Below are 23,714 nucleotides of genomic sequence, written 5' to 3'. Positions count from 1 at the left end.
TCCATAAAACCCCAAAATATAACAGTGGTGGGTTTTTTTTTCCCCATTCATGCCCCTTTTTACAAGAAAAAAAAAGGATTTATTTTTAAATAGAGTGCAACTTTTTTTCTCTTTTGTACTGACATAATTTTCCATATCTCCTTGTTTGTAAAGCTAGGTGCCTTATCCTAGCCTACACTACATAGGTTCTACCAATACAGCTATACTGGCAGGGCTCCCTAGTGTAGACGCAGCATATGTCGACAGAAGGAGGCTTTTCAGACAGCATATCACCACCACCTTCCCGAATGATATTAGCTATATTGACAGAAGTATTATTCTGTCAGGATAGCTGCATCTATACTGGGGGTTTTGCCGGCATAGCTATGTCAGCTGAGGGTGTGGTTTTTTTCACATCATTGAGTGACACAGCTTTGCTGACAAAACTTTGTAGTGGCTTTAGTTACCTGGTACTGACCACAGCATGACAAAAATATGAGAATAAAAATTTAAAGTCTAAAAATGAATTTGAAATAGCTTTTATATTTATTAGTGTGTTGTGATGTAAGGTAAGATATCAAACTATCGGGGCTAAGCATTTACATCAGAAGGAAGTCTAAGTTCTTTGCTTTGTAAAAAGGATAAAGAGAGTGTTTCTCTCTCTGAAGGGTCACACAAGCTATCAGACCTTAAAAATATTACTAGTTAAGAATGACTTTTGCTAACCTCCGAGTTACCTTGGGGCAAAATAATTTTAAATCCTCCTTTTAACAAAACAAAAACAAAACAAAAAACAAACAAACAAACAAAAAAACAACAACTCCACATTTGGGAGAAATTCAAAAATGTTTGTATGATGGCTTCTTTATTAAAAAGTAACAGCTGTTCAGATGTCTAAATATTAGACTTATTCCTGGTAGGGATGGATTATTGGACAAAGTGCAGGTGAAGTGGTTAAAGGTAAAAAATAAATGTAATTTCTCATGACTAAGAGGTAAGTGGCCCTGTACCGTATTTGGCTCTCCCCATAATGTGGAATCATCCAGGAACCTGCCTTGTCCTGGCATAAGTTTAAGCAGTCTCGGGGCTGCTATAATTTGTGCTCTGCTGCTCACAGCCCTTACAGGCAATTGCTGCTGCCAAGGATAGCCAGACCACAGTGGATCCCGTCATGACTCCTATACTTAGTCCTCCAAGGGAGTAGCATAGCCAGCTATGAAGACTCTATGCCATACATGGAAACCACAGCACTAGGGGTATCTGGGTGAGCACATGTGATGCCTTTATGACACTTCAGTGGTGAAAATGGGCCATAAAGGGGCTACAGGATAAGGAAGAACCATGTGTAAGTTACCAATGTTTCTGTTCTTGAAGATATAACCTCCTGCTCCAGTGGCAGCTCTAGGAGGGATTGTGCTTCCTGCATTCTTGAGAATGGCTACACTGTCTTCTCCCTGCCCCTGTGTGGGATTCTTTGCACCTCTGGTAGTAGCAGGAACTGATCACACGAACTGTGATATTGGCCAGTCCTTGCAAAGGGCATGGAGGGGAGGCAGTGTTTGTCCTCACTCCTCCCCCAGACAAGGCCAGGGCAATTCCATCACTGGGCCTTGACAGAGTTGACATCACTTTGTTTAAGCCCCTAGTCAAGCCCTGAACATTTAATACCATAGTTAAGAGGACCATCAGCCATCTACACATTTCTCTGCACTCTCGAGTGTTTATGTTTTTAATTCTGGAAGCAGCAAACATCATGCCCACCAGATGAGGTTTAGAACCCAACACTGAACCCAGATGTGAGGGTTCCAAACTGAACTACGAACTCAGTGAACATTGGTATCAGCACGGACCCATTTAATAATCATTTGCAAAGAGAGAATTCAATTTATGCATCACACTTTTGTATTTAACATAGTGGCCAAGGCTATTACTATCCTACTGTGACTGTAATGTACTGTCTTTGTATACTGCTTGTCATTCTTCATTTAAAAGCATCATTTACACCTAAAAAAGCAATCATACTGCATACAGTGATATATGAAGGAATGATCCTCCTGACCCTTTTGGGCTATGATCTAATGGTTGGGTCGGACATAAACATTTATTTAAAATGTAATTTGAAGTTTATGACATTATTTCCCATTACATAGGAATTGCTATCACATGGAGGCAGTGCCTCTGTTTTTTATTTCCCAACATTTATTATCAAACTTATGTGGAAGTGACATGTAGTATATAATGGAAAACTAATATCACAGTATGACAAAAACTGCAATAACCAAGATAAATATTCTGAAAATAATGTCCAGTTAAATGAGTTTAAAGTACAGTGTTATAATCATCTGTAGAGAGCTTTTTCATTTGAGAAAGAAAATTGATAACCCTAAACACATCATAAACAATATTTTCAGAGAAACCTTGGAACTCTTCCAATGAGATTTTGAAGTGGTCCTAATATTTTAACATCCCACAGGGAGATGGAGGGGTGAAAAGGAACATTTAAAAAAATATAAAAACAACATTATAAAAAAGTGGTGTTAAAGTAGATAAATCAAATCTTTAATTGGGATTAACACACTGTAGATTAGTGGGTACATACAATTTAGCCAATTCTAAAGAAGAGCCTTAATTCACCCAGTGTTCCTCATTACAGGCACAACAGTTTGCCTTCTCAACCCAGGAGCAGGAAGTCAATCTTAGCGCAGACCTCTGTAGACCATTATACAGGGAACTTATGCAGTGAGAAGCCACAGTAAGGAAATCTTACTACAGCACTTTTTTGAATTGTGATTGAAACCCTCTTCAAGCGGCCAGATAGCAGCTGCATTAGTGAAAGCCTCTCTTTAATCAAAAAGACAGAATGGACACATGGTTTGTACATTCCTGGCTAGAACTCCTAACTATCACAACTGATTTTCATGCATAACCTCAACTCCCTGCATTCCCACCAGATGCCAGGAGGCATCATGCCCACTCAGAAATGAATCTCACTCTTTCAATGAGGTGTCAAGCCAGGGCTGCTTTAGAAATGCAGCCAACATAATACAGCAAGCGCCATCTCTTCTTCAGGATGTCCCTGTTCCATGACAGCATTGCGCATTTGCTGCCACATGCTTTTACAGTGGATGACAGCCGTCAAGTATCAGAAAAGTGTAGGAGAGGAAACTAGAATTCATAAGAATTTATATCTACCAACAAGACAGGCCAACAATACACCAGGTTTGTGGAAAATCCATTAAGACCACATGGGTTACTAAAAGGCCTATCTTGAAAGATAACCCATGTATACTCCATTGTAAGGTAAGTTTATAGCAGAGGATGACACTCAAACTAGCCTGAGGTAGGGCTTCAGTGGTAAATATCAACTTGTTTCCTCATATGTAATGAATAATTAAGCTTTCCCTAAATCTGAACCTTGAGCTCCACCACAAAGGAGTCAGGAAGAAATTATCAGAGCATGCCGAGTATTTGCTCTAAAAAGTGTACTGTTAGCCAGAGATAGCATACTGACATAGCCAAGTAAACAGCCTCCCCGCTCCACCCCACAAATCCTCTGATAAACATGGCACAAAGTCCAGAAAGACCCTTTTACGCATGTCGATTCTGCTTATGCATAACTGTGCAATACATGACAGTATGTAGTACAGGCGAAAGTTAGAGCACAGAACTAACTAACTAAATAACATAAAATAAAACCAGATGACTCCTTGCCATAATTAGTCAGAAAATGGAATCTGATCAGCACAGTAAGGTGCTAATATCAGGAGATGAAGATGGCAGTTAAGAGATGCCTGATACACATCTCTTGCTTATGCTCATTTCTTTTAAACATGAGCTGTTGAATGTTGTCACCCTCTATCCAAGCTGACTTATATGCAGATATCACAGTTTATTAAAATGTGTCCACACAGTCTGACTGTGCTCAGTCTGGGTGTCTTGAGGGGCTTTGTGGTCCTAGCCCAGTAACAGATTTTGACTCCTGAATCATTCTCACCTAGTGAAAAACAGTAGACGGACATAGGAATCAGCAGATGCCTTGCGACCCAAACTCCAGGTTACATGGACTCATGGTAAAAGATCCTAAACTCCATATAGACAGTTACGTAGACTAAAATATTGAAACTTGATCAAGAGACTCTCACTTTGTAGTGGTGACCTATCTTTCTCAAAAGTTGATATAACCTGTTATAAATGGAATTACTCAGTCTAGAGTAAATGCAAGTAGTCTCACAAAATCTGAGGTTTTGTTAATTAGGGTTGCCAATGTTCTAATCATAGAAAACTGAACACCCTGGCCCCGCCCCCTGCCCTTCCCCGAGGCCCCACCCCCCGCTCATTCCATCTCCCCTCCCTCTGTCGCTAGCTCTCCCCCACCCCACTCACTCACTCATTTTCACTGGGCGGGGGCAGGGGGTTGGGGTGCAGGATGGGGTGAGGGCTCTGGCTGGGGATGTGGGCTCTGGGGTGGGGCCAAGGATAAGGGGTTTGGCGTGTGGAAGGGGGCTCAGGGCTGGGGCAGGGGGTTGAGGTGCAGGATGGAATGAGGGCTCCGGGGTGGGGCTGATGGGTTTGGGGTGCAGGAGGGGGCTCAGGGAGGGAGTTTGGGTGCAGGAGGGGGTTCAGAGCTTGGACAACGGGTTAGGGCATGGGAGGGCGTTCAGGGTGTGGGCTCCAGGCAGCGCTGACATCTGGCAACTCCCAGGAAGCGGCCAGCATGTCTCTCTCTAGCTCCTATCTGCACGCTGGCCCTGCCCACAGACACCGCCCCCACAGCTTCCATTTGCCACAGTTCCTGGCCAATGGGAGCTGTGGAGCTGGCATCAGGTGGCGTCTCTGGGTGCGGGGCAGCACTCAGTCTCCCTGGCTGCCCCTCCACCTAGGAGCCAGGGGACATGCCGGCCACTTCCCAGGAGCCGCACGGAGACTGCCTGCCCCACTGCGGACAGCTGGACTTTTAGCAGCCCACTCAGCTGTGCTAACCAGAGCCACCAGGGTCCCTTTTTGACTGGGCGTTCCGGTCGAAAACCTGGCAACCCTAGTTGTTATTCTTCCCAGCATGTTTACCTCAAATCTATTGAATAGGAACCCAGAACTAAAGGAATTCATAATTTTCCAGTTTCTTTAAAACGAAACAAAACCCTGCCCTCAACGCTATGTACTAGTACAAAAGTCAAATTTCTTCATTATGCATCTGAAGTTACATAACCTAGAAAAGTCAAAAACAATCCAATACAGAGGCCTGTCATTCTCAAATGTTAATCGCTTGTTAACCAAAACCAAACCAAACCCATCTCTGCTTCTTCATACACATTTGAAAATTGTGAACACCAGAGATGGAATCAGAATTATCTAGGGAATAGAATTAGGAGAAATGCAAAGATACCAAAGGAAAATTCAAATATATTAACAGTGATGGACACTTACATAGCATGCCCTTAAAACCTAAACCAGACAAGCATCATAGAACATACTGTAAAGCAACAAACACACTTTAACCAGAAATAAACAAAATGACTTAATATTTATTTTCATTTGTAATAGAATTAACGTTTGTAGAGTGAAATGAACAATGAGAAATATTAATTTTTAAAAGATTCTGTGCTACAACTGCTAACAAAACATACTGTGGATACTAAGAACATATGCAAATTATATAGCATGACCTTTAAAATTACTCAGGAAAATTCTCCTCCAGTATGCTTTCCTTCTCACTTATTTGAGCATTTGTCTTATTTTTCTTTTAAAATTATGGAACTGCCCTTTACAGTGAAAGTTGAACTGAGTTTTGCACATACAGCATGGATTCAACCATTTTGTTGCACATGTACTGACACCACAATGAAAACAAAAACTGAAAAAGTTTACTGTATGTAGAAAAATCAGATTAATCTAAACCAGGACTAAAACACTATGATGCACTAATTATAATTGTATGGTGTCACTACAGAGCAGAATGAAAGTTGTTTGGCTGCCTTCACTTTGCATTTCCATAGCTTAACATGATTGGATTTCTTTTAAATTTAACCTTAACTGAGCTTCCTGGTTTGTAATCCTTGTTTGGGGGATAATTACAACCTCCCTATAATTGTTTTACTCTTAAATTACTGAAACAATCTCAACCTTAATTCAATTTAAACAATTTTTTGTCCGGGAATATAATAAATAATTCATATGTTGGGAATAATTATGTATATAATTTTGTTTACAATTATGAAACGGTAACTATTGGAATCAGAGTACATTCCAACAATGAATCATCTCATAAATATTGAAATAATGCTTAAATGAGATATGTATAGAGAACAAAATGCTACCTTTGGACTAGATGCATCCTTATAAATACGCATTCTGTTGCTCTTTTAACCCCATCCAGACTGCTATGTAATAGAACTCAGAAGAAAAAAAAAAAAAAAAAAAGGAGGAATAGAAATTTTAGATTTATTAATTTAGCTGTGAATGCAGAAATGTTCTCTACATTTTAATTGTCTACCCAGGTTCTGATACTGCATCCATCACGACTGTCTCCAAACCCATTATATAATCTCAAGTACTTTGTTGAGATTTAGTTTTTAAAATGACTTTGATGATGGAGCTGTTCTCATTTCTCCTGGGATACTATTCCAGAGTCTATTATCTTCCAGCCAGAAATCATGCAAGGCTTTGATAATCATGTTTGTGTTTTTCTAATAAGACCCCAATTTTTTCCCCCTCATGCCCCGTGAAATGAAAAACTTCAATTAGTTTAGCACTCCAAGTGATTCTTGGTCATGACTTGTACAATTATGAGCCCATACCATCACACACACAAGAAAGCAGAAGTAGCTGCAGAGGAGGGGAAAGGAAGGGAAAAGTTAGTGTTCCTTAAACTGGAGAGGAATTTTTTGATTTTGGTTTGTTCCCTTCACTCCTCGGTTTCAAACATTTGAACAACAGAGCGATGAACTATCCTCCCACCATAAGAAAGCCACGTACTACAAGGCTATGAACACATCTATAAAAGCTCAGTGGACTTCAGCATTTCCATTTTTCTATTATTCTAACACTACAATTACACCATATTTAATATACAAGATTTCCATACACTAACCTTAGTTCCCCAACTGGCCCCTCAGAACAGATGTTGTACAGCCTAAAGCTTGTGCTGGTTTTCTGTGGTAGGGATCTTCCCTTGATAGCAATTCCTGGGCAGATGCAACCAGGTGAGGGCCTAATAGTGATAGGTTCCAATGAATCTGTACTGCCATGGAACAATTGTGGTGTGGTTTCTGTTGACACCCAGAGGCACAGGTCTCCTTACAGAGGATATGGGCCTCCGGATCAGTAAGGTTTGGGGGCAACAGTCAGTCTGTTCTGCCACTTTCTCCTAATGGAACAACATGGGAGATAACTCTGAGCAGAATCTCAAGCAGACTTCTTCCCCCTTGGCCTCCCTGATGTGTCCTTTCCTAGAAAAGGAGGTGACTGGGGGGTTATTAGGCCAAGGAATATGAAAAATCATCTTATGAAACCGGTGCCTTTGGCTACCAAGATTCCAAATGTAAATGCTTCAGAGGAAGAGAAGAAATATTAAGAAAGTTTTAGAACTTTCTTAAAAGGGACCTCAAATAACTTTTCCAGACATAATTATCGTAATTCTGGGGCGGGACAGGGGTCTGCCACACCTGTAAACTGGGGCGGAAGGATGGACTTGTGGTTAAAACACTGGATTAGCATACAATAGAGAAGATTTGGGTTCAGTTCCTGGTTCTGCTACAGACTTTGTATATGACATAATGGCCAGATTCTCAAAGTGCTGAGCTCTCCCTGAGACCAATGAGAGCTGCTAAGTCTGAGCACTCTTGAAAAATCTACTCCTTGATTCTCCAACTCTTTACTTCCTTTTCCCACATCCTTTGTCTGTCTTGTCTATTTACACTGTATGCGCTTTCGGGCAGGGACTGTCTATTATTATGTGTTTGCGCAGCACCTAGCAAAATGGGATCCTTACAATACAGTAGGGGTTATTGCAATACAAATAAATAATAATGGCATTATTCATGTGATAACACCAGGCAGAATCACGTGATAAATGCATTTATCATGCACCTTTGACTTCATCTGCCCACTAAGCCAATTTTTTCTTAAGACACCAAGACACATTGAGCAGCTTTCAGCAGCTGCTGTTATTTAATGAGGTGGGGAGCCAGAAAAATGTTTCCTCTTCCTCTCCCCAAATGTAGAGCTGTTGGGTACCCAAACTGTGCAAAATTTAGTCCTGAAACAGCTACAGTTTCTCAATAGATAAAAATGTTCAGACCATATAGTCAGTTGTCTTGTGGCCCCTCAGGGGTAGAAATTGGGTTTTATCCCATTAGAAGGAAAGATTTCCAGCTTCATAATGGACCTCAGCGTTTACTTCTAGCTCTGGAAGGACCTGACATGATAGTTTCCTGAGACATGAAAATGTAACTGTTTCAAAATCTATCATAGCCCATTTTAGAGGATTCTGTGGCTCTGCCTGAACCCTGGGTAGCTGGACTCACAATAACTGAGGCAAAATATAGTCCCAATAGTTTTTTTAAATCTAAAATAGTTTTTTTTCCTGTCAAATATGTGGTATATACAGAGTAGGCTCTTGTTTGGGATGACCAACATAATTCACTTCTGTCTAGTTAGGTTTCTATAAGGGTACCCATCGTCACGATCTCTTAATTGCTGTCCATGGAAAGTAAACACAAAATCACTCTCCACTTCTACTCCCGACAGCAGGAACAAACTTAAAATTCAGATTTTGTGCAAAATACATATTAGATAAAGTATGAAGGTGAGGTTTGAGAGGGACAGCATGAGGGAGTTAGGTCAACAAGAGGGCTTTGCCTCTTGTAAAGTAATGTGACTATCCCAAACTCCTACCCACAAGAGTCTGTGAAGTTCTCTGGAATGACAGCATGTGTGTGTATATATATGTTAAAGAGTATGAGTGATCTCAGAACAGGCATTCTTCTCTTGGTTGTATAGCCAACAAAAGCTAGGAGTAAAAAGGATTAATAAAGACAGTAAGTAATATTACAGATTCCCCTTAAACATTACAGGAGACACTGAAAATTAGAACGGACTTTGTACCAAAACCTTAGTAGCAACACTTACAAGAACTTGAAGATTTAACATTTGGGGGAAAACAAAAATACAGAACCATTGGACCAGTCTTTGAACTGGTCTTTTTTAATTGCTATGGCATTGCCAGCCAGTGATGAAGAGATCACTGCTGAAGCCCTGACTTGCCTTGCTGCTGTCATATGCAATAAATATCTCATTGCAACAGGCACAAGGAAAAAAGGAAATATCTGATGCCATAATTGAAGTTCCTTGGCATCTTTTTTAAAATATAACAAGTCTCTATGTAATTGTGAACATAGGTATTGCCATACCGGTTCAGAACTGGGATCAATCTAATCCAGTATCTTGTCTCCGACAGTAGCGAATACTAAATGCTCCAGGAGAAAGTGCAAGAAACCTTGAAATAGGCAGATGCAGGAGAATCTGCTCTCCAGAAAGGTCTCATCCTAAATTAGATAGTGTCTTAAACCCTGAAGTGTGAAGTTTTATGTCCCTTCCAAAACCTTTTTTTAGCATTATCTATTTTAACTAGGATATTTGTCCAGTTCCTCTTTGAATCTTACTAAATCCTTGGTCTTGATGACATCCTGTGGCAATGAGTTCCACAGTCTAATTATGCATTATGTCAAAAAAATTTCCTCTATGTGTTTAGAATTTTCTATCTTGTAATTTCATTGAAAGTCCCCTCGTTCTTGTGTTATGAGAACGGGGAACATAGACATTTCTGCTTTCTCTTGTGTGTGACATTCATTATTTTGTATAGTTTTATCACCAATTAACAATAAAAGAAGTACTTGGAAGCACCAGAAGAATGGCCTCCCACAAGGATCAGTATTGTCTCCAACGTTATTGAACTTATATTCGAATGACCTGCCATACACCGGGTCTTGCAAGGTTGTTTATGCAGATGACATATGCCTTGGCATTCAGTCACACTCCTTTGACATACTTGAGAGCGTTCTGAATGCAGATATGGTGGCTACGGACAATTATTGTAATCGGTGGTGCATGATACCAAGTGGAAATAAGATTGTACCGAGCGACTTCCACTTACATCATGCACAAGCAGGCAGAGTGCTGAACATAATTCTCAATGGTCATCAAATAAAACACGATTCACACCCAGTCTATCTAGGCATCACACTGGACAGAACCCTCACATATCATGACCATCTTACAAAGACAGTGACTAAGGTCAAAGTGCAAAATAACCTGCTCGGAAAACTGGCCAGAACAACATTGGGCGCCAACACCCAAACATTATGCACTTCAGCCCTGGCACTCTGTTATTCAACGGCAGAGTATTGCGCTCCAGTATGGGCTCGCTTGTCTCACGCAAAGATCGACGTACAACTTAATTCCACCACACATTTTTTCAGGCACACTTAAATCTTCTCCTCTACAATGGTGACCAGTTCTCTGCAGTAGTGCTCCACCCGGTGTTTGTAGAGAGGATAACGTAGCAAAGCTCATGATGAAATTGCATATGTCACATCTACTATTAAAGACTTGTTTAATCCACCACATAATCATCTACCCTCACATCACCAGTTGTGAATAAGTTTACCAGGTGAGGGATTTACAGTAGAGGCTACGTGGAGATCTTCATGGTCCGCAGAGAAAGTGACAAATAATTATTTTGTCTCAGACCCCACTCAACATCAACCTGGGATTGATTTACCAAGATGACAATGGAGCCTTCTGAACCAGTTTCGTACCAGACATGGAATTTATGCTACAGTGGAATTTCGGTGGCATTTTAGAGACAGTCTCTAGGTCAATGTGGTAACCACAAACCATGACACACATTGCTGAGGATGGCAAAGTGACTCAACTTCCTGGAGGTCTTCATGCCTTGAACATCGTTGATAAGAATGCTGTGGGGCTTGGCTTGACCAGTTACCATATGCCAAAAAATAAATTGTTTTCCTTCTTATTTGTCTCCTTTCTACAATAAACAATCTCTTTTCATGTGAGTTTTCTATGCCCCTAATCATTGTTGTCTTCCTTCTTTGAGCCTTTCCAATTCTGCAATATCCCTTCTGAGATGGAATAACCAGTATTGTTCACGATATCCAGAGGAAGTTGAATCATTGATTTATATTTAACTAACTTTTAAGGCTCTCAAATAAAAGAATACTGATCAACAATCCTTAGAATGCCCCTGGGTTGATCCAGACTATCAAGACATAGTCAAACTGAGAACAGCCTGCTAGGCAACTCTACTGTATATTTTAATTTCACAGTCAAGCGGTTTCTAGTGAGATTAAGAAGAAATCCCCTGTCACCGAATCACAACCCTTAATTCAACCCGAACACTTTCCTTCTACAGAGAACCATGGAGGGAATCTACTACCAGCTGTTGGAAAAGAGATGGTGTCATAGAATATCAGGGTTAGAAGGGACCTCAGGAGGTCATCTAGTCCAACCCCCTGCTCAAAGCAGGACCAATCCCCAGACAGATTTTTGACCCAGATCCATAAATGGCCCCCTCAAGGATTGAACTCACAACCTTGGGTTTAGCAGGCCAATGCTCAAACCACTGAGCTATCCCTCCGCCTGTCAAAAGACTTTTCTCCATACTACCTACCAAACAGCAGAAGAACTTTTCCTTTTCTCACTATCATCTTCCCCCCAGTCCAACTATTCCTGGGTACTGGGAGAGATCAATATTTCTGTCCTCCTCCATGCAAATATTCTGCCTGATACACTTAGGAGCCAGACTTGGGAGTGCAGACCCGTGGTACTATGGCTGGGTAGGAGCGCCCGTATGCTACCATACCAGTCCACTTCAACCTCTTCTACTGGCAGAAATCAGTTGGAATGGAGAGCTTTGGAGCTAGAAAGTCTTGGGTCTCAATTCACGGAGGGGGGAGGAGAATGGTTTACCCCAACCAAGTTAAACATTTAAACTAGAGAATGAAGGAAGGTCTGGATTGTGATAATGATGAACTGTTCCCTCTTGGGAGGGAATAAGTAAGCCACTTTTGAGACCTATATCCTGGCAGAACAATGCTGCCCAGGTAAAGCAAGAGCAGCGTAAACACACGAAAAAGCTGTACAGCAGCCTGCAACTAGGTGAGCTAGACTAAAAACAAAGCGTTTGCACGGAACAGGAATAGAATTTTATCAGACTGAAATATTAAAAAACAAAATATTTCCTTGATCAAAACTGCTATTCATTCAGAATCCAGTCATCCCAAACAGCAATAAAAAAAATAATCTAGGAACTGTAGAGCAAAGACTAGAGTAGGAAAAACCCAATTCATTTACCCATTTACTTATGTCATCTGCATCAAACTAGATTTCCTCCAACTCAAAAAACGATTGGTCTTGTCCTAAAATAAATGATTTGTTCTTTGAAAGACTTCAATTCTAGACATGTGCTTTCAAAGTTTCCCTTCTGTGGTCTTGATGTAGTCATTTTATACAAACTTAAGCGATGACAATTCGATCTGTATGCTGAAAGGTATCATCCCCTAACCACCTGAATATGAAATGCAACATGAAAGAGGCAAGATTATTTCTGTTATGATGGAACACATCAGTGTCACTACAGCCAAAAATATTTAATGGTGAAGTAAAAATTTGAAACATCTGTTTCAGTTCTTTATTGTATCTTGTTGTTTTGTAGAATGTCTGAAAGAGGAGCCTCTGTTTTTGTTTTTTAAACTACCAGGAGGTTATTGCATCTATATTTAATGCACACAGAAAAATGCTATCTTGGATAGCAGGTACTCTCACCCTCTTTTGCAGGCATATTTGGAAGGATCTGAACAGTTATATCTCATGAAGTGATAACTCGAGCTGCAGCTCATCCTGCCCAAACACTTTTCCTGTGGTTTATCTTGATATATAATTTAAAAAACTAAAGGGCAAAAAAACCAACAACCTTGTTTTGGTTTTGCTTTGCAGAGTCTGCCTAGTTCTTACAGGAGTGGTATGTGATCATGTGCAGAGGTGGTGAGTGGAGGATCCAAGAATCCTTCACCACCACATAAGGTCCAAGCAGAGGTGGGCCATATCTGGACTAGGAAACATGTTATCTGGTTGTGGTCGCCTTAGGTTCCTCACTAGGGCTGACCACAACCAGATAACATGTATTTAAATACGACTTGGTCTTTCTAGACTACGTGCAAAGCTCCGTTGAAAATCATGTTAGGTTGTCTCTAAAACATTAGCTAACACCTTTAACTATCTTCCTAGCCCTGACATGACTTTTCAGTCAATGCACTCAGAGAAGTTCAGGTTCTGCTTCATCCACAGTCCCATGGTACCTCAAAGGGAGTGAGGACACAAAGCTGGGCCCCCAACCCTTCTTCCCCAACACTGACTCATAGAATGGGACTGACAAGAAGGGTGTAGCGGTGGGAGTGCTGCTCCTGGAGATCAGGGAGACATATTGCACCTGGGCTCCTCCCAGGGAGTGCAGTTCTACACCAACCCCCAACAGACATGGTCTACAGAAGTCTCATATGTTTAACTAATCAGCCCCTACTCTGTTCCAGAGATTGTGATTCAGCTGCACATAGTTATTCTGAATCCATGGTAAGACTTCTCCCACATTAAAATAAAAATGAATAGCTTTATCTAGTCTAAATGAACTGGGAAAAATAAATCAATTGAACATGTACAGCCGATTTAGCTGCTGGATGCCCAAAAGAACACAGATTCCATGGACATGCCAGAGTGTAGTACAATGGTGATGGGCACTGTGGAAAACCCTAAGACAGAGAGAGAGAGCAAACAGGGTATAGAGGAAAAATCAGTCCCGTTCTTTCTAACTTCCACTGTTGTAAATCACAAATAACTCCAATGAAGTCAATGGAGGAGAAATCAGATCCCCCACCCTGCATTTATTTTTAAGGAAGGTGAAGATGCACCCCATGGGACTTCAGATCAAATACTTCCCAATTCATTAGGCAAGGTTGTGGTTCTCTCTGCCTTCTCTACATGGTACAGGCATTGTGCCATAATTGATTTTACTACAGGGAGACAATCCATTGCGCTGTGCCTGAGAGTAGCCTGAAACAGCTCGAGCTAAACTGGCAGTTAGCCAGTGGTGTCAGCACGATGAAATTGGGGCAGTTCTGGAAGGCAGAAACTTGGTGAGCCAGAGTAGGGGTCAAGACCTTGTCAGTCAGGTAGTGGCTGTCACATCAGGCAGAAAAGCCAGGGTAACTGCTGCTGCAAGCTCAGAGAGATGCCCCATCATTGTCAGGGAAGTATAATTGTTGGGAGCTCTTGTCATATTGGTAAAGAAAAGGGATCTGAGTGTTTTTAGTGCCAGTTGCTTGTTATTCCTGCTGCCACTCTCGCCACCCAGAAGAGCAAAATCCAGGAAAAGAGTATATCTGAATAAGAGAAGTTTCTTTCAAGACCAGAAATCCAAAGAAAAAGGCAGGAAAGATAGTTATGGTTACCTTCAGAGTCCAGAGGCACTGACTGTCCAGCAGAGTTTTCTAAGCAAGGCTATAGGGTACGTTTGGGAAAGCCAGAAACACTACCTAATAATTAAAGGGAAATCACTAATTTAAACTACCACTCCCACTGGTTTTTCTTAGCATTCTCTTATACCATAAATGAAACAAATGAATTATAGCAACCTGGCTTTTTTGTTCTATGAGGAGCTATGCCCAGCTATGCTACCTATAGATAGTATAATAATAAAGATGATTGAGTTATATAGAACAAATTCAAATAATAAATGTAATGGGAAAAAACAAACCCTCTCCCCGCTCCCTGCTGCCACCTACCCACACTAGTCAGCTTGTTTTTGTAGGCCCTCAAAGAACATCTCTCTCCAAATCACCCACTTCCTACTCCAACAAAAGTGTTCTAGCATGGACTGCAGTGCCCACACTGTGACAACCATGAACCTGTCTTGGAGGGTGAAGCCTGCCTATAGTCAGGATGAGTCATTCCTCTCCTCCTAACATTCAGCAGTTCTCAAAAGTTTATTTTTCAATGTTCGTATTTAAAAATAATAAAGCTTCGGTGGACAGCTGAATGTTACAGAAAGGGTGGAAACTCATGCTAATAATATGCAGATTCCACTCTCCAAAGCTGTTCCATAGGGGTTACAATATAGCCAGGACTGTACATGCTAGAACATTTTGTCAAAGCAGGGAAGGAGGTAATTGGAGGGGACTGCTTCTCACAGATTTAGAAAAAAAATAAAAAATGTATTTGTTGAGATGCGCTCTAAACCATTTATTTGGCCTTTCAGAAGCTAACACTTAAATTGGGCATTTTTTTATTAAACATTTTCTGCAGATCACTTAAATGCTAGGAGAACAATAGAAGTGTCTGACAAATTTCTAATGCTTTTTAAACTCACAGTATTATGTAGTTACATTACTATTTGCTGGGTCCTACTACTATAACAGGCAGTGAAGTTGAAGAAAGTCATATATTCCATTGCACTACAGCAGTTGTGGATCATCCTGTAAAGTTAATCAGATAAAACCTGATTAGGAGCTAAGCCCACCTTTGTACATCACTTGTTTTGCCTCGTCCTCCTTTAGCCATCTATTGTCTAACTGACCTTAATAAAATATTTACCTCTACACACCCAATTTAAATGATTTTTTAAAATTGCAAGCATTTACCCTGATATTACCACCTTTAATCACCTTGCATAATTCCTTTGTTGTTGTTATTATGCACCATTTTTGTATTGAATATACACTGTTGCATATAAAAACTGCCCCATACTATGGAACAAGGTTTCACAATGAACTTATATATAAAGCAAATTTATATGGGGTTATTTATTTGCTTATTTTTAAGACAAAAATCCAGTTAATTAAAATATACAAAATTGTTTATACTGCGGCTTTACATAACACACAATAAGAACTCCAAAATGAGCAAGTTTGGTCTAATAAATATATTTCTCAATGTACTTTTATTTGATAGGCTATCGGGGTCTGTCCTGTCACCTTATACTGCCATGTGAGTTTCTTTTATAAGAACACAGAAAAATTATGTTCCAGTGTTAAAGTTCTATATATTCCTAGAAATGAAAAGAAGAAATGAGCCTCAGGGCTAAATTTTCATCCTTCCAGTACCCTTGCTTGATTTACTCCTTACTGAAATATTTTCCATAAGTATATTTATGCACCTCATACTTAATGCTACCTTTTATGTCTAGGTATGATGCGTGAGTGATTTTACATATCATGCGTGCTATAATACTTAAGGTATTTTTAAAATTTCACAACTTGTCAGATTACTTAGTCACAAAAAAAATGATCCTGTTTTTTGTTCATTAAACATAGCTTATTAGAGTCCACTGTTCTAGAGTGTTGATATGTCAACACCATAATAAGACAAATATGTTACTTGTGAAAATTGTAATTAAATATCAGTGTGTAGGTCATATAGAGTCTGAAATATGTAGCTACATCATATACAACATAGTATACATATATCTGAAGATACAAGACTCGCAAGATGGTCAAATAGAAAACATGACTCCAGTGGAGTCCTTCAATCAGATCCTGTCCACACACACACACACACACACAAAATTGTTTTTGGCAGAATCAAATTTGCAAATTATTTGTTAACGGGCAACTGACATGCATTTTTAAAAAAAGCTATACCAAAGAATAAATGAGAGTAGAATCAGACCTTTCAAACCACTGGGAATTTTACCATTGGCTTTGATAAGGGTAGGACCAAGCCATTATTAAGAATAAATTTTACAACAAAATATTTCAATAGCATTTTCTCTTATTTATCTGTCAAGACCAGCTATCTGGGTTCTGCAAAATCTAAGGACACCACTCCCCACTTGAACTGACAGTATTCAGTGTTTTTAATGTAAACAACTCTTACAAGATCACTAGAATCTTGAATGCAGACCTCAGGAAGTACAAAGATGATTTTATTGTCTTAATGTATCACTTTCTAGTACATGTCTCAACACAAGTTCCTTTACTTCACTCTTTGAGGAAGTAAATATGTTCTTCTGTGCTGCAGTGAAACAAAACTAAATACCCCTAAAAATGGTATCAGCATAATAATAATGGAGCTTGCTGAGGTCAGCATCATATATTTGAACTTGCGTGTTTAGCCTCAACCATAGTGATGTTGCATGGACCACTATCAGTGATGCAAAAAAATTATGTTCACTAGCAAAGTTCTCCAGTTCATAATATAAAACAAGCAAATGACTTAACATCTCTTTTGCACAACCCAGCATTCCCTACATAATAGCAGTCACCAGCATACACTGTCATTACATTAATAAATTGCTCACTAATGGGAGCAGTGACAACTAAGATGTGCACTTAGCAGCACTGTTTGCAGGCTGCCCCCAATGCCTGTTTTTCTCTGGTTTGTGTCCCAAAGGCTTCAAAGTGCACAAGGAAAATCTGCTCAGTGTTGTGAACTAAATCAAAGAGTATTTGCTGAAGATTCCTAAGGAGCTTCTGCCCTAATGTCATGGAAGGAAGAGTGAGCTTGCCCAATACTACATTTGCTTTCCAAAGAAGATCAAAGCAACAGGAACAACAAATGCAAACATGAGAGAGAGAGAAGGGGAAATAAGGACATCTCTTTAATGATCTCTGAACTCCTACACTAATTTAACCAGCTGCTATGCATATAATTGGACAAGAATATGAAAAGTATAAAAGGTACACAAAAATAGATGGTCTGTGTCTGTGCATAAATTGTGTTATGTACATATAGCATTTGAAAAGATATACTACTACAATTAAATCTGAAAAACTGCTTGACCACAGCCTTGCAAAACCAGGCTGCATCTTTTCTTTGCAAATGGACACATTAAGTCTGAATAGCACATTTATCCTTCCAAGTGTTTGAATGTTACTTTTTTTTGTTTTAAGTATTATAATAGGGACTGGCAGAACAGCTAGTTAAAGGTGAGCTGTTTTCATTATATAACCTTCTAAAAATCAAGAATTGTAAGTCAGATATTTCAAGTTTGTTTTGGGCTACTAATTGACAGGTTCTTGGAAGGCCAATTTTCCCCCTAAACTTTAAATGGTTTGGAACTTTTTATTTAAAGGTAGTTCACACACACTACCTATATAAGAGATATTCCTGCTAGGAAAAATAACTGATTCTGAAGCTACGTTTCATAACATTCATTCTGCCTCAGCGCCCTACGCTGCAGGCTACGTGCACAGCATGGCTATTACACAGACTTTGTGTAGTAAGATTTGCATTGAAACTGTCACAGATCTGATACAATATCAACAGACTGGATCGAATGCCAGCTCCCGCTACTAGTGTCTTAGAAGGATAACAGTGTATATGTTTTTCCACTGACAATACAGTTTGTCTATTTTCTCCCCATCTGGTATCACAGCATACAGACTACAAGGAGACCCCAAGTGTTGAAAGAATCCTTCTATGTCCACACGTAAAAATAAAGAATAAGAAGGGAGGAAAATCTTGAATGAATTAGGTTAAATCCATAATGTTTTTGTTAAGAATAGAAAAAGTAGGTCAGTCGTGTTTATATGAAAATAGGACCCAACTAAAATTTTGACAAGTATTTGCATTAGAGTTCTTCCTACTTAAGACTTGGCCATTGTTTTTACCAATTGATTTTCTCTCTGCACTTAATTGCACAAAAATGAATTCTGATGCCATTTAAGCTGCAGACAATAGAACATTATCAATCTGTAAATGCCTTAAACTTCAGCAGACATGTATTCTGAGTCTGCACAGCCCAATATTAGATTATGTCATGTATTTATTAACAATTTGAGTAATTAAGTGGATAACTAGGAAACAGTTTTAAATTGATAACATAAGAATAGTTTATATCTGAGTTTCTTGTGTCCAATTTTCAAAGTAGCTTTCTGGGGCTCTTTTCCTCCTCAAATATTAATATGGCCTGCAGAATTGCCTTTAGGAGTGCCAGTCAAGTTCAGGCAAAAAGGTAACTTAAGGCTTTTCCTGATATTTGTTTTGATGATGCAATGCAAAATTTCCATCCCTCAAATATTACAGATATGTCTTAGATTTAGCGGGATTCAATGCAAAATTATATTTACTCTTAAAGGACAGGGGCTCAATCTTGCTCACATTTAAATCACTGGGATTTTGTCACAATTTCATTGGAAGGAGGATTAGGCGCTACAAATACACCTTGCTAAATCACTGCTGGTTGAAAGCAGCACTAGAATCACCAAAACTGTCTGAATATTTCATTTGGCTCCAGTTCTGGGTGGCTGCTCCTCTGCCATTGAAGTCAGCAGCAAAACTCCCGTTGACTTCATTGAGAGAAAGATCAGGGTTTTAGGAATCTCTGCATCTAGAGCCAAATCATGTCCCCCCTCATTCTCCCCCCCCCCCATGACAGTAGTTCCACCAGAAACCAATGGGACTACTTAGGAAAATGAGGTTAGCAGGATTTAGTCAATGACAAAGCATATCAATTTGATCTCAATACTGAAAAACTGAACATATTGTTAGCATTTTCATATTTTGTTTCACAAAGTAGATCCTTAGATCTTATTTGTAGCAAGTTTTTTTTAATATAAAAATCTGGCGAGAAGAAATGAAGCGCACATTTCATTTAGTGTCTGGATTACAGATTCTTATTAAACAAACCAGAGCTCATTATAAAATCAATATCAACTTAACCACCATGCCCCCAAGAGAAATGGCAAAAAAGGTCATTCCAAGAAATTCAAACAATTTTCCTGCTGGAAGGGCACAATTTTAATTACAGATACTATTAATTAGAACTGTCACTGGGAAGACTGTCCTGTTAATTATCACAAATTCAGTTTCAAGTGAGATTTTATAACCTGGAGGGCTTTTAAAAATACTAAGAATTATTTTATTCATGTTTAAGTGAAGAAAAAGATTGCCTAACTATTTTGAAGTCAATAGCAGGTTCCCTATTTTAAACCCTCTGCTCCTCCAAAACAAACCCCTCAGCTTACATTGACAAGGTCTTCTTGACTACAGGCAACAAAACTAGTTTAGCAATTTGTCCATACTTTGTCTTGGAGGACATGGTTTCGCTTCACCGATAAGCGCTAGCTTGCAGGCTCGCTCTCTCCCCCCTTGATAAACCCAGACTTTGTACTAAAGTTTTTCTTTCAGAATTAGATTTCTTCCCCTTCCTTAGAACTAAAGGTGAAGCCATTCCATTGAAATGCTAATAGCTATGTGTATGTTTGAATTCACTAGTTCTTTATTGAAGAATTCTCTGGACTGCTCAGCGCCTCTCTACACAGGAGGAAATCATCTTTAAGTGATTACTGAAAGACTTCAGAACTTTTGAGTGAATTTATCCCTTTTGAAGACTTTTAGTCTCAAACTTGTAGCTATTGCAATTTACCAGAATATAGAAAGAGCACGGTTTAATCTTCAGTAGAACAGGGAGGTAAACATAAATGCAAGTAGCTTTAATTCAAAAGCACCAAGTAGAATATATTTCATTTTTTCAAGTGCAGTGAATGAATAGTAAAGCAATAATATCTATATAAAATAGCATTCCAAATGTTTTGGGGCACCAGACATGTAGTTGCAGGCAGTAACACCTACATTTACAGACAGATAACTAACCAGGAAATAAACACTGATTATCCTAAAGAAACCTCAAAACTAGGCAGTTGTCTCTTAGCCAAACGCTTCAGAACCTGCACGCTCAATATTCCCATTGACTTCTGATTTATTTCAGAAGATTCGCCTGAAATATCCCTGTGTTACTTGGCACACATCTGCTTCCATTATGCTCATAGAAACAGTCCTGGGTTTACCTCCCCATCTATCAGCATTATATTTCACTTTATCTGAATAACGGCAGAAGGTGGCAACAGATCGGGTCAAAGGCTCCTTTCATATCAGACCCTGAAGAAGTCGATGATTCAAAGAGAGAGACATCTTCCGATAACTAACAGCGTGGGTGTGTGTGGGTGGGTGGGTGTACTGGTGTTGTTTTTTCGGAGAGTTCCAATGGCAACTATTTTATGTTTCTAATTAGACGCACGTGTCCAGCAACTGCAAGAACTGGCGAAATTAATAGCCCGCAGTGAAAAGCGGTTACAGTGTATCTGCGGGGATATTACTTGGGAGGCTCCGAGCCGGCGTTGTAAAAAAAAAACAAAACCACCCCCTCAACTATGAATAACTGATCTCTCCCTCCTGGGGCTGATAAATAATCTGTTTAAGTGTCTGGGGGGGAGAAATAAAAAGCAAGGGCTGGAGGCACAGCCCGGCCTTACCTGGTAAGCAGCAGTAGCATCTGAGCTGGTGTCAGTGCCCAAGGCGGACAGCTTCTCTTTCAGCCTGTGATGAGACTGATGGCGGAGGCAGTAGAGGACCCCAGAAGCAACGAGGACCCCAATAATGCAGGCGATGGAGAGAAGGGTGAGGATGATGAATTTGGTGGAGTCTTCGTCTTCCGCGGCGCGGTGAGGGAGAAGCTTCAGTTTGCTTTTCTGTTGGAGAGAAAGAAGCAGCGACTCAGCATTTGCTATAGAAACTTCAGAGACACGGAACTTGCCACTGGAGGGAGGGAGGGAAAAAACACTTAGCTCTGCGGGTTTACAATCAATGACGCCGGGAAAAACACCGCATGGGCACAGATGCAAAGTTTCAATCAAGCACCAACCATGTCAGGATGGAGGGAACCGGGCTCAGCAGAAACCAACGTGACCCGCAAAGATGGAAGCATTATTTTTGGCGTGTTAACGTTAAGACCAAAAATAAAAAGGAGAGTACATCCCTGTCTCACGTACCTTATCTCATAACTCTGTAAAAATTTGCGTAGCTAATGGACTGAGACAACGTCTTACGGTCCTACCACAGGACAGTCAGAAAAAAAGAATATTCCCAACAATAATCACTTCACGTCTGCAACAGTTGTCTGTATCGTAGACGGCTTTCTTTCTGTTTGTGTTTGTTTGTAGTTAACCTGGGACAAGAAATCCCTCCGACTGAATGACCAGCCATCCTGAAAACTGTTCGGCTTGCTTTTAAAATAATAGTGGTCACAACCAGTTCTGAGTACCTCAAGTCACCAATAGATATTTTAATTTTTATTTGTTACTGTATATGGGGTAGGGTCGTTATAAGCAAAGATCCATTTTTTTCTCGAGAGTGAAAAACAAAACTACAAAACAAAAAGTAGGTGCCTTAACTTCTGTCTTCTGTAGAAGAAAAAAAGTAACAATTCCGAAGTCCTCCAGATTTTTTTTTTTTTGAAGCAATAGGAGAGAATCCTTCTGGTGCATTTCACTTGTCTCCATGTGCTAAAAAGTTGTACAATAATTTCCCCTCATTAGCTTCATTATAAGCTATATTAGCAACAATTAAAAACGCAACATGAAAATGAAAAGACCAGGCACGCAAATTGCAGCAAGACTCATTTGGCCAGCATTCCCCTTTTCACAATTACCAGGGAAATGAATTGAAAAGCACGCCCCTTCCTCAGTCCTGGTTGCTACAAGATGAGAACAATTAGCAAACTCCTTTCCACCACCTAATTTCGCGTGGTAACAAAATGGATTTTCCCCCATGAATGCCTAGCCGGCCTATTCATTATCTCTCCTCTATTAGTAATTTTCTGCTCCGTATTCAGATAGCCAGCTCTTAATTTCCTCCTGTCTTGCAGTGTACACAGTGGCTCTTATGTCAGGCCCGGTCCATTTTTATCTTGTAATCATAAAGGCCACCAAAGCAATTATCGCTGGTCTTGACTGTAAAAGCTTGTCATTAATTAGCCTCCTTGCCTTCACAGTGCCGCGGATTAGCTGGAGCTGGGGCTGAGTTAATGGAAATGCAGGTTCAATAAGACTCCCAGATTTCCTTGCCTGGCTGCGCTGAGCAGAGGAGGATTGTTAGGTCTGTAAGCCCCGGGAGGTGGAGTGAGGGGGGTGGGGGCAGGAGCGGGGATGAGCACACAACGGATTGCAGTGCGTGTGCGGCTGCAAATCCCCCTCCTGCCGGCCGGCGCCTGAGCCAGCAGCGCTTTTACTGCGCGGCTGGTGCCGCCGCAGCGCTGGGGCGGCTTTCGCTCCCTCCTCTCCCGCCCGGCCACAGCTGCTTCCTTCCCGGGAGAAGTCACTCCCGCGCTGGCCCCGCTGCCTGCCCCTCCTCCAGCCCGCACCGCCCAGCAGCCGCACGGCACCGGCCTGGAGCGCCGGCCGGCAGGCAGCGAACCCAGCGCGCTAGCGGCTGGGCAGGGCCAGGCACTGGGGGGACAGGCTCGGTGGTGGGAGCCACAGCCGCGCGCTCCTCCTCCTCCTTCAGCGCCTGATCGGCCGAGCGCGACACCTGCTTCTCCACAGCCCCCCAGCGCGGGGTACCGCCCCTCCCCTGAGCCGCAGCCAGCCCGGCTCCCCACTGCAGCCTGCTCCCTGCGCGGCCTGGCTGCGCCAGCCGGAACCTCCCGCCCCAGCTGCCTCTCCCCAGCCGCGCTCGGGCCACCTCTCCCGGCCCCAGCCCGCTTCCCCGGTCCCCAGCACAGCGGGAGACCCACCTCTCCCCTGTATAGGAGACAGACCCGGATTCTCAAAGGGGGCTCGCGGAGAAGAGCGAGCCCCCGTTGGTGACAGGGGAGGGCAGCTCCAGGCCGAGGGAACACCCCGCCTCACTGATGCCCGCTCCGGGCCCTGGAAGTTAAAGGCTTTTCCGCT

The 23,714-nt window shown here is 41.0% G+C and overlaps 1 protein-coding gene across 1 annotated transcript in view; it reads right to left on the bottom strand.

Annotated features, from left to right (window-relative positions):
* PTPRN2 (protein tyrosine phosphatase receptor type N2) overlaps window positions 1–23,714 on the bottom strand; it is a 959,094-nt gene that overhangs the window by 92,416 nt on the left and 842,964 nt on the right. Inside the window, exon 13 of the mRNA XM_065400104.1 lies at window positions 21,300–21,515. Coding sequence (XP_065256176.1) covers window positions 21,300–21,515 — 216 coding nt within the window. The remainder of the gene's footprint in view (window positions 1–21,299; window positions 21,516–23,714) is intronic.

Source organism: Emys orbicularis, chromosome 2 (assembly GCF_028017835.1).
Source record: "Emys orbicularis isolate rEmyOrb1 chromosome 2, rEmyOrb1.hap1, whole genome shotgun sequence".
In the NCBI taxonomy this organism is placed as follows: domain Eukaryota; kingdom Metazoa; phylum Chordata; order Testudines; family Emydidae; genus Emys; species Emys orbicularis.
Note: the sequence above shows the minus strand (reverse complement) of the source record. Positions and strands in the feature narration are given on the sequence as shown.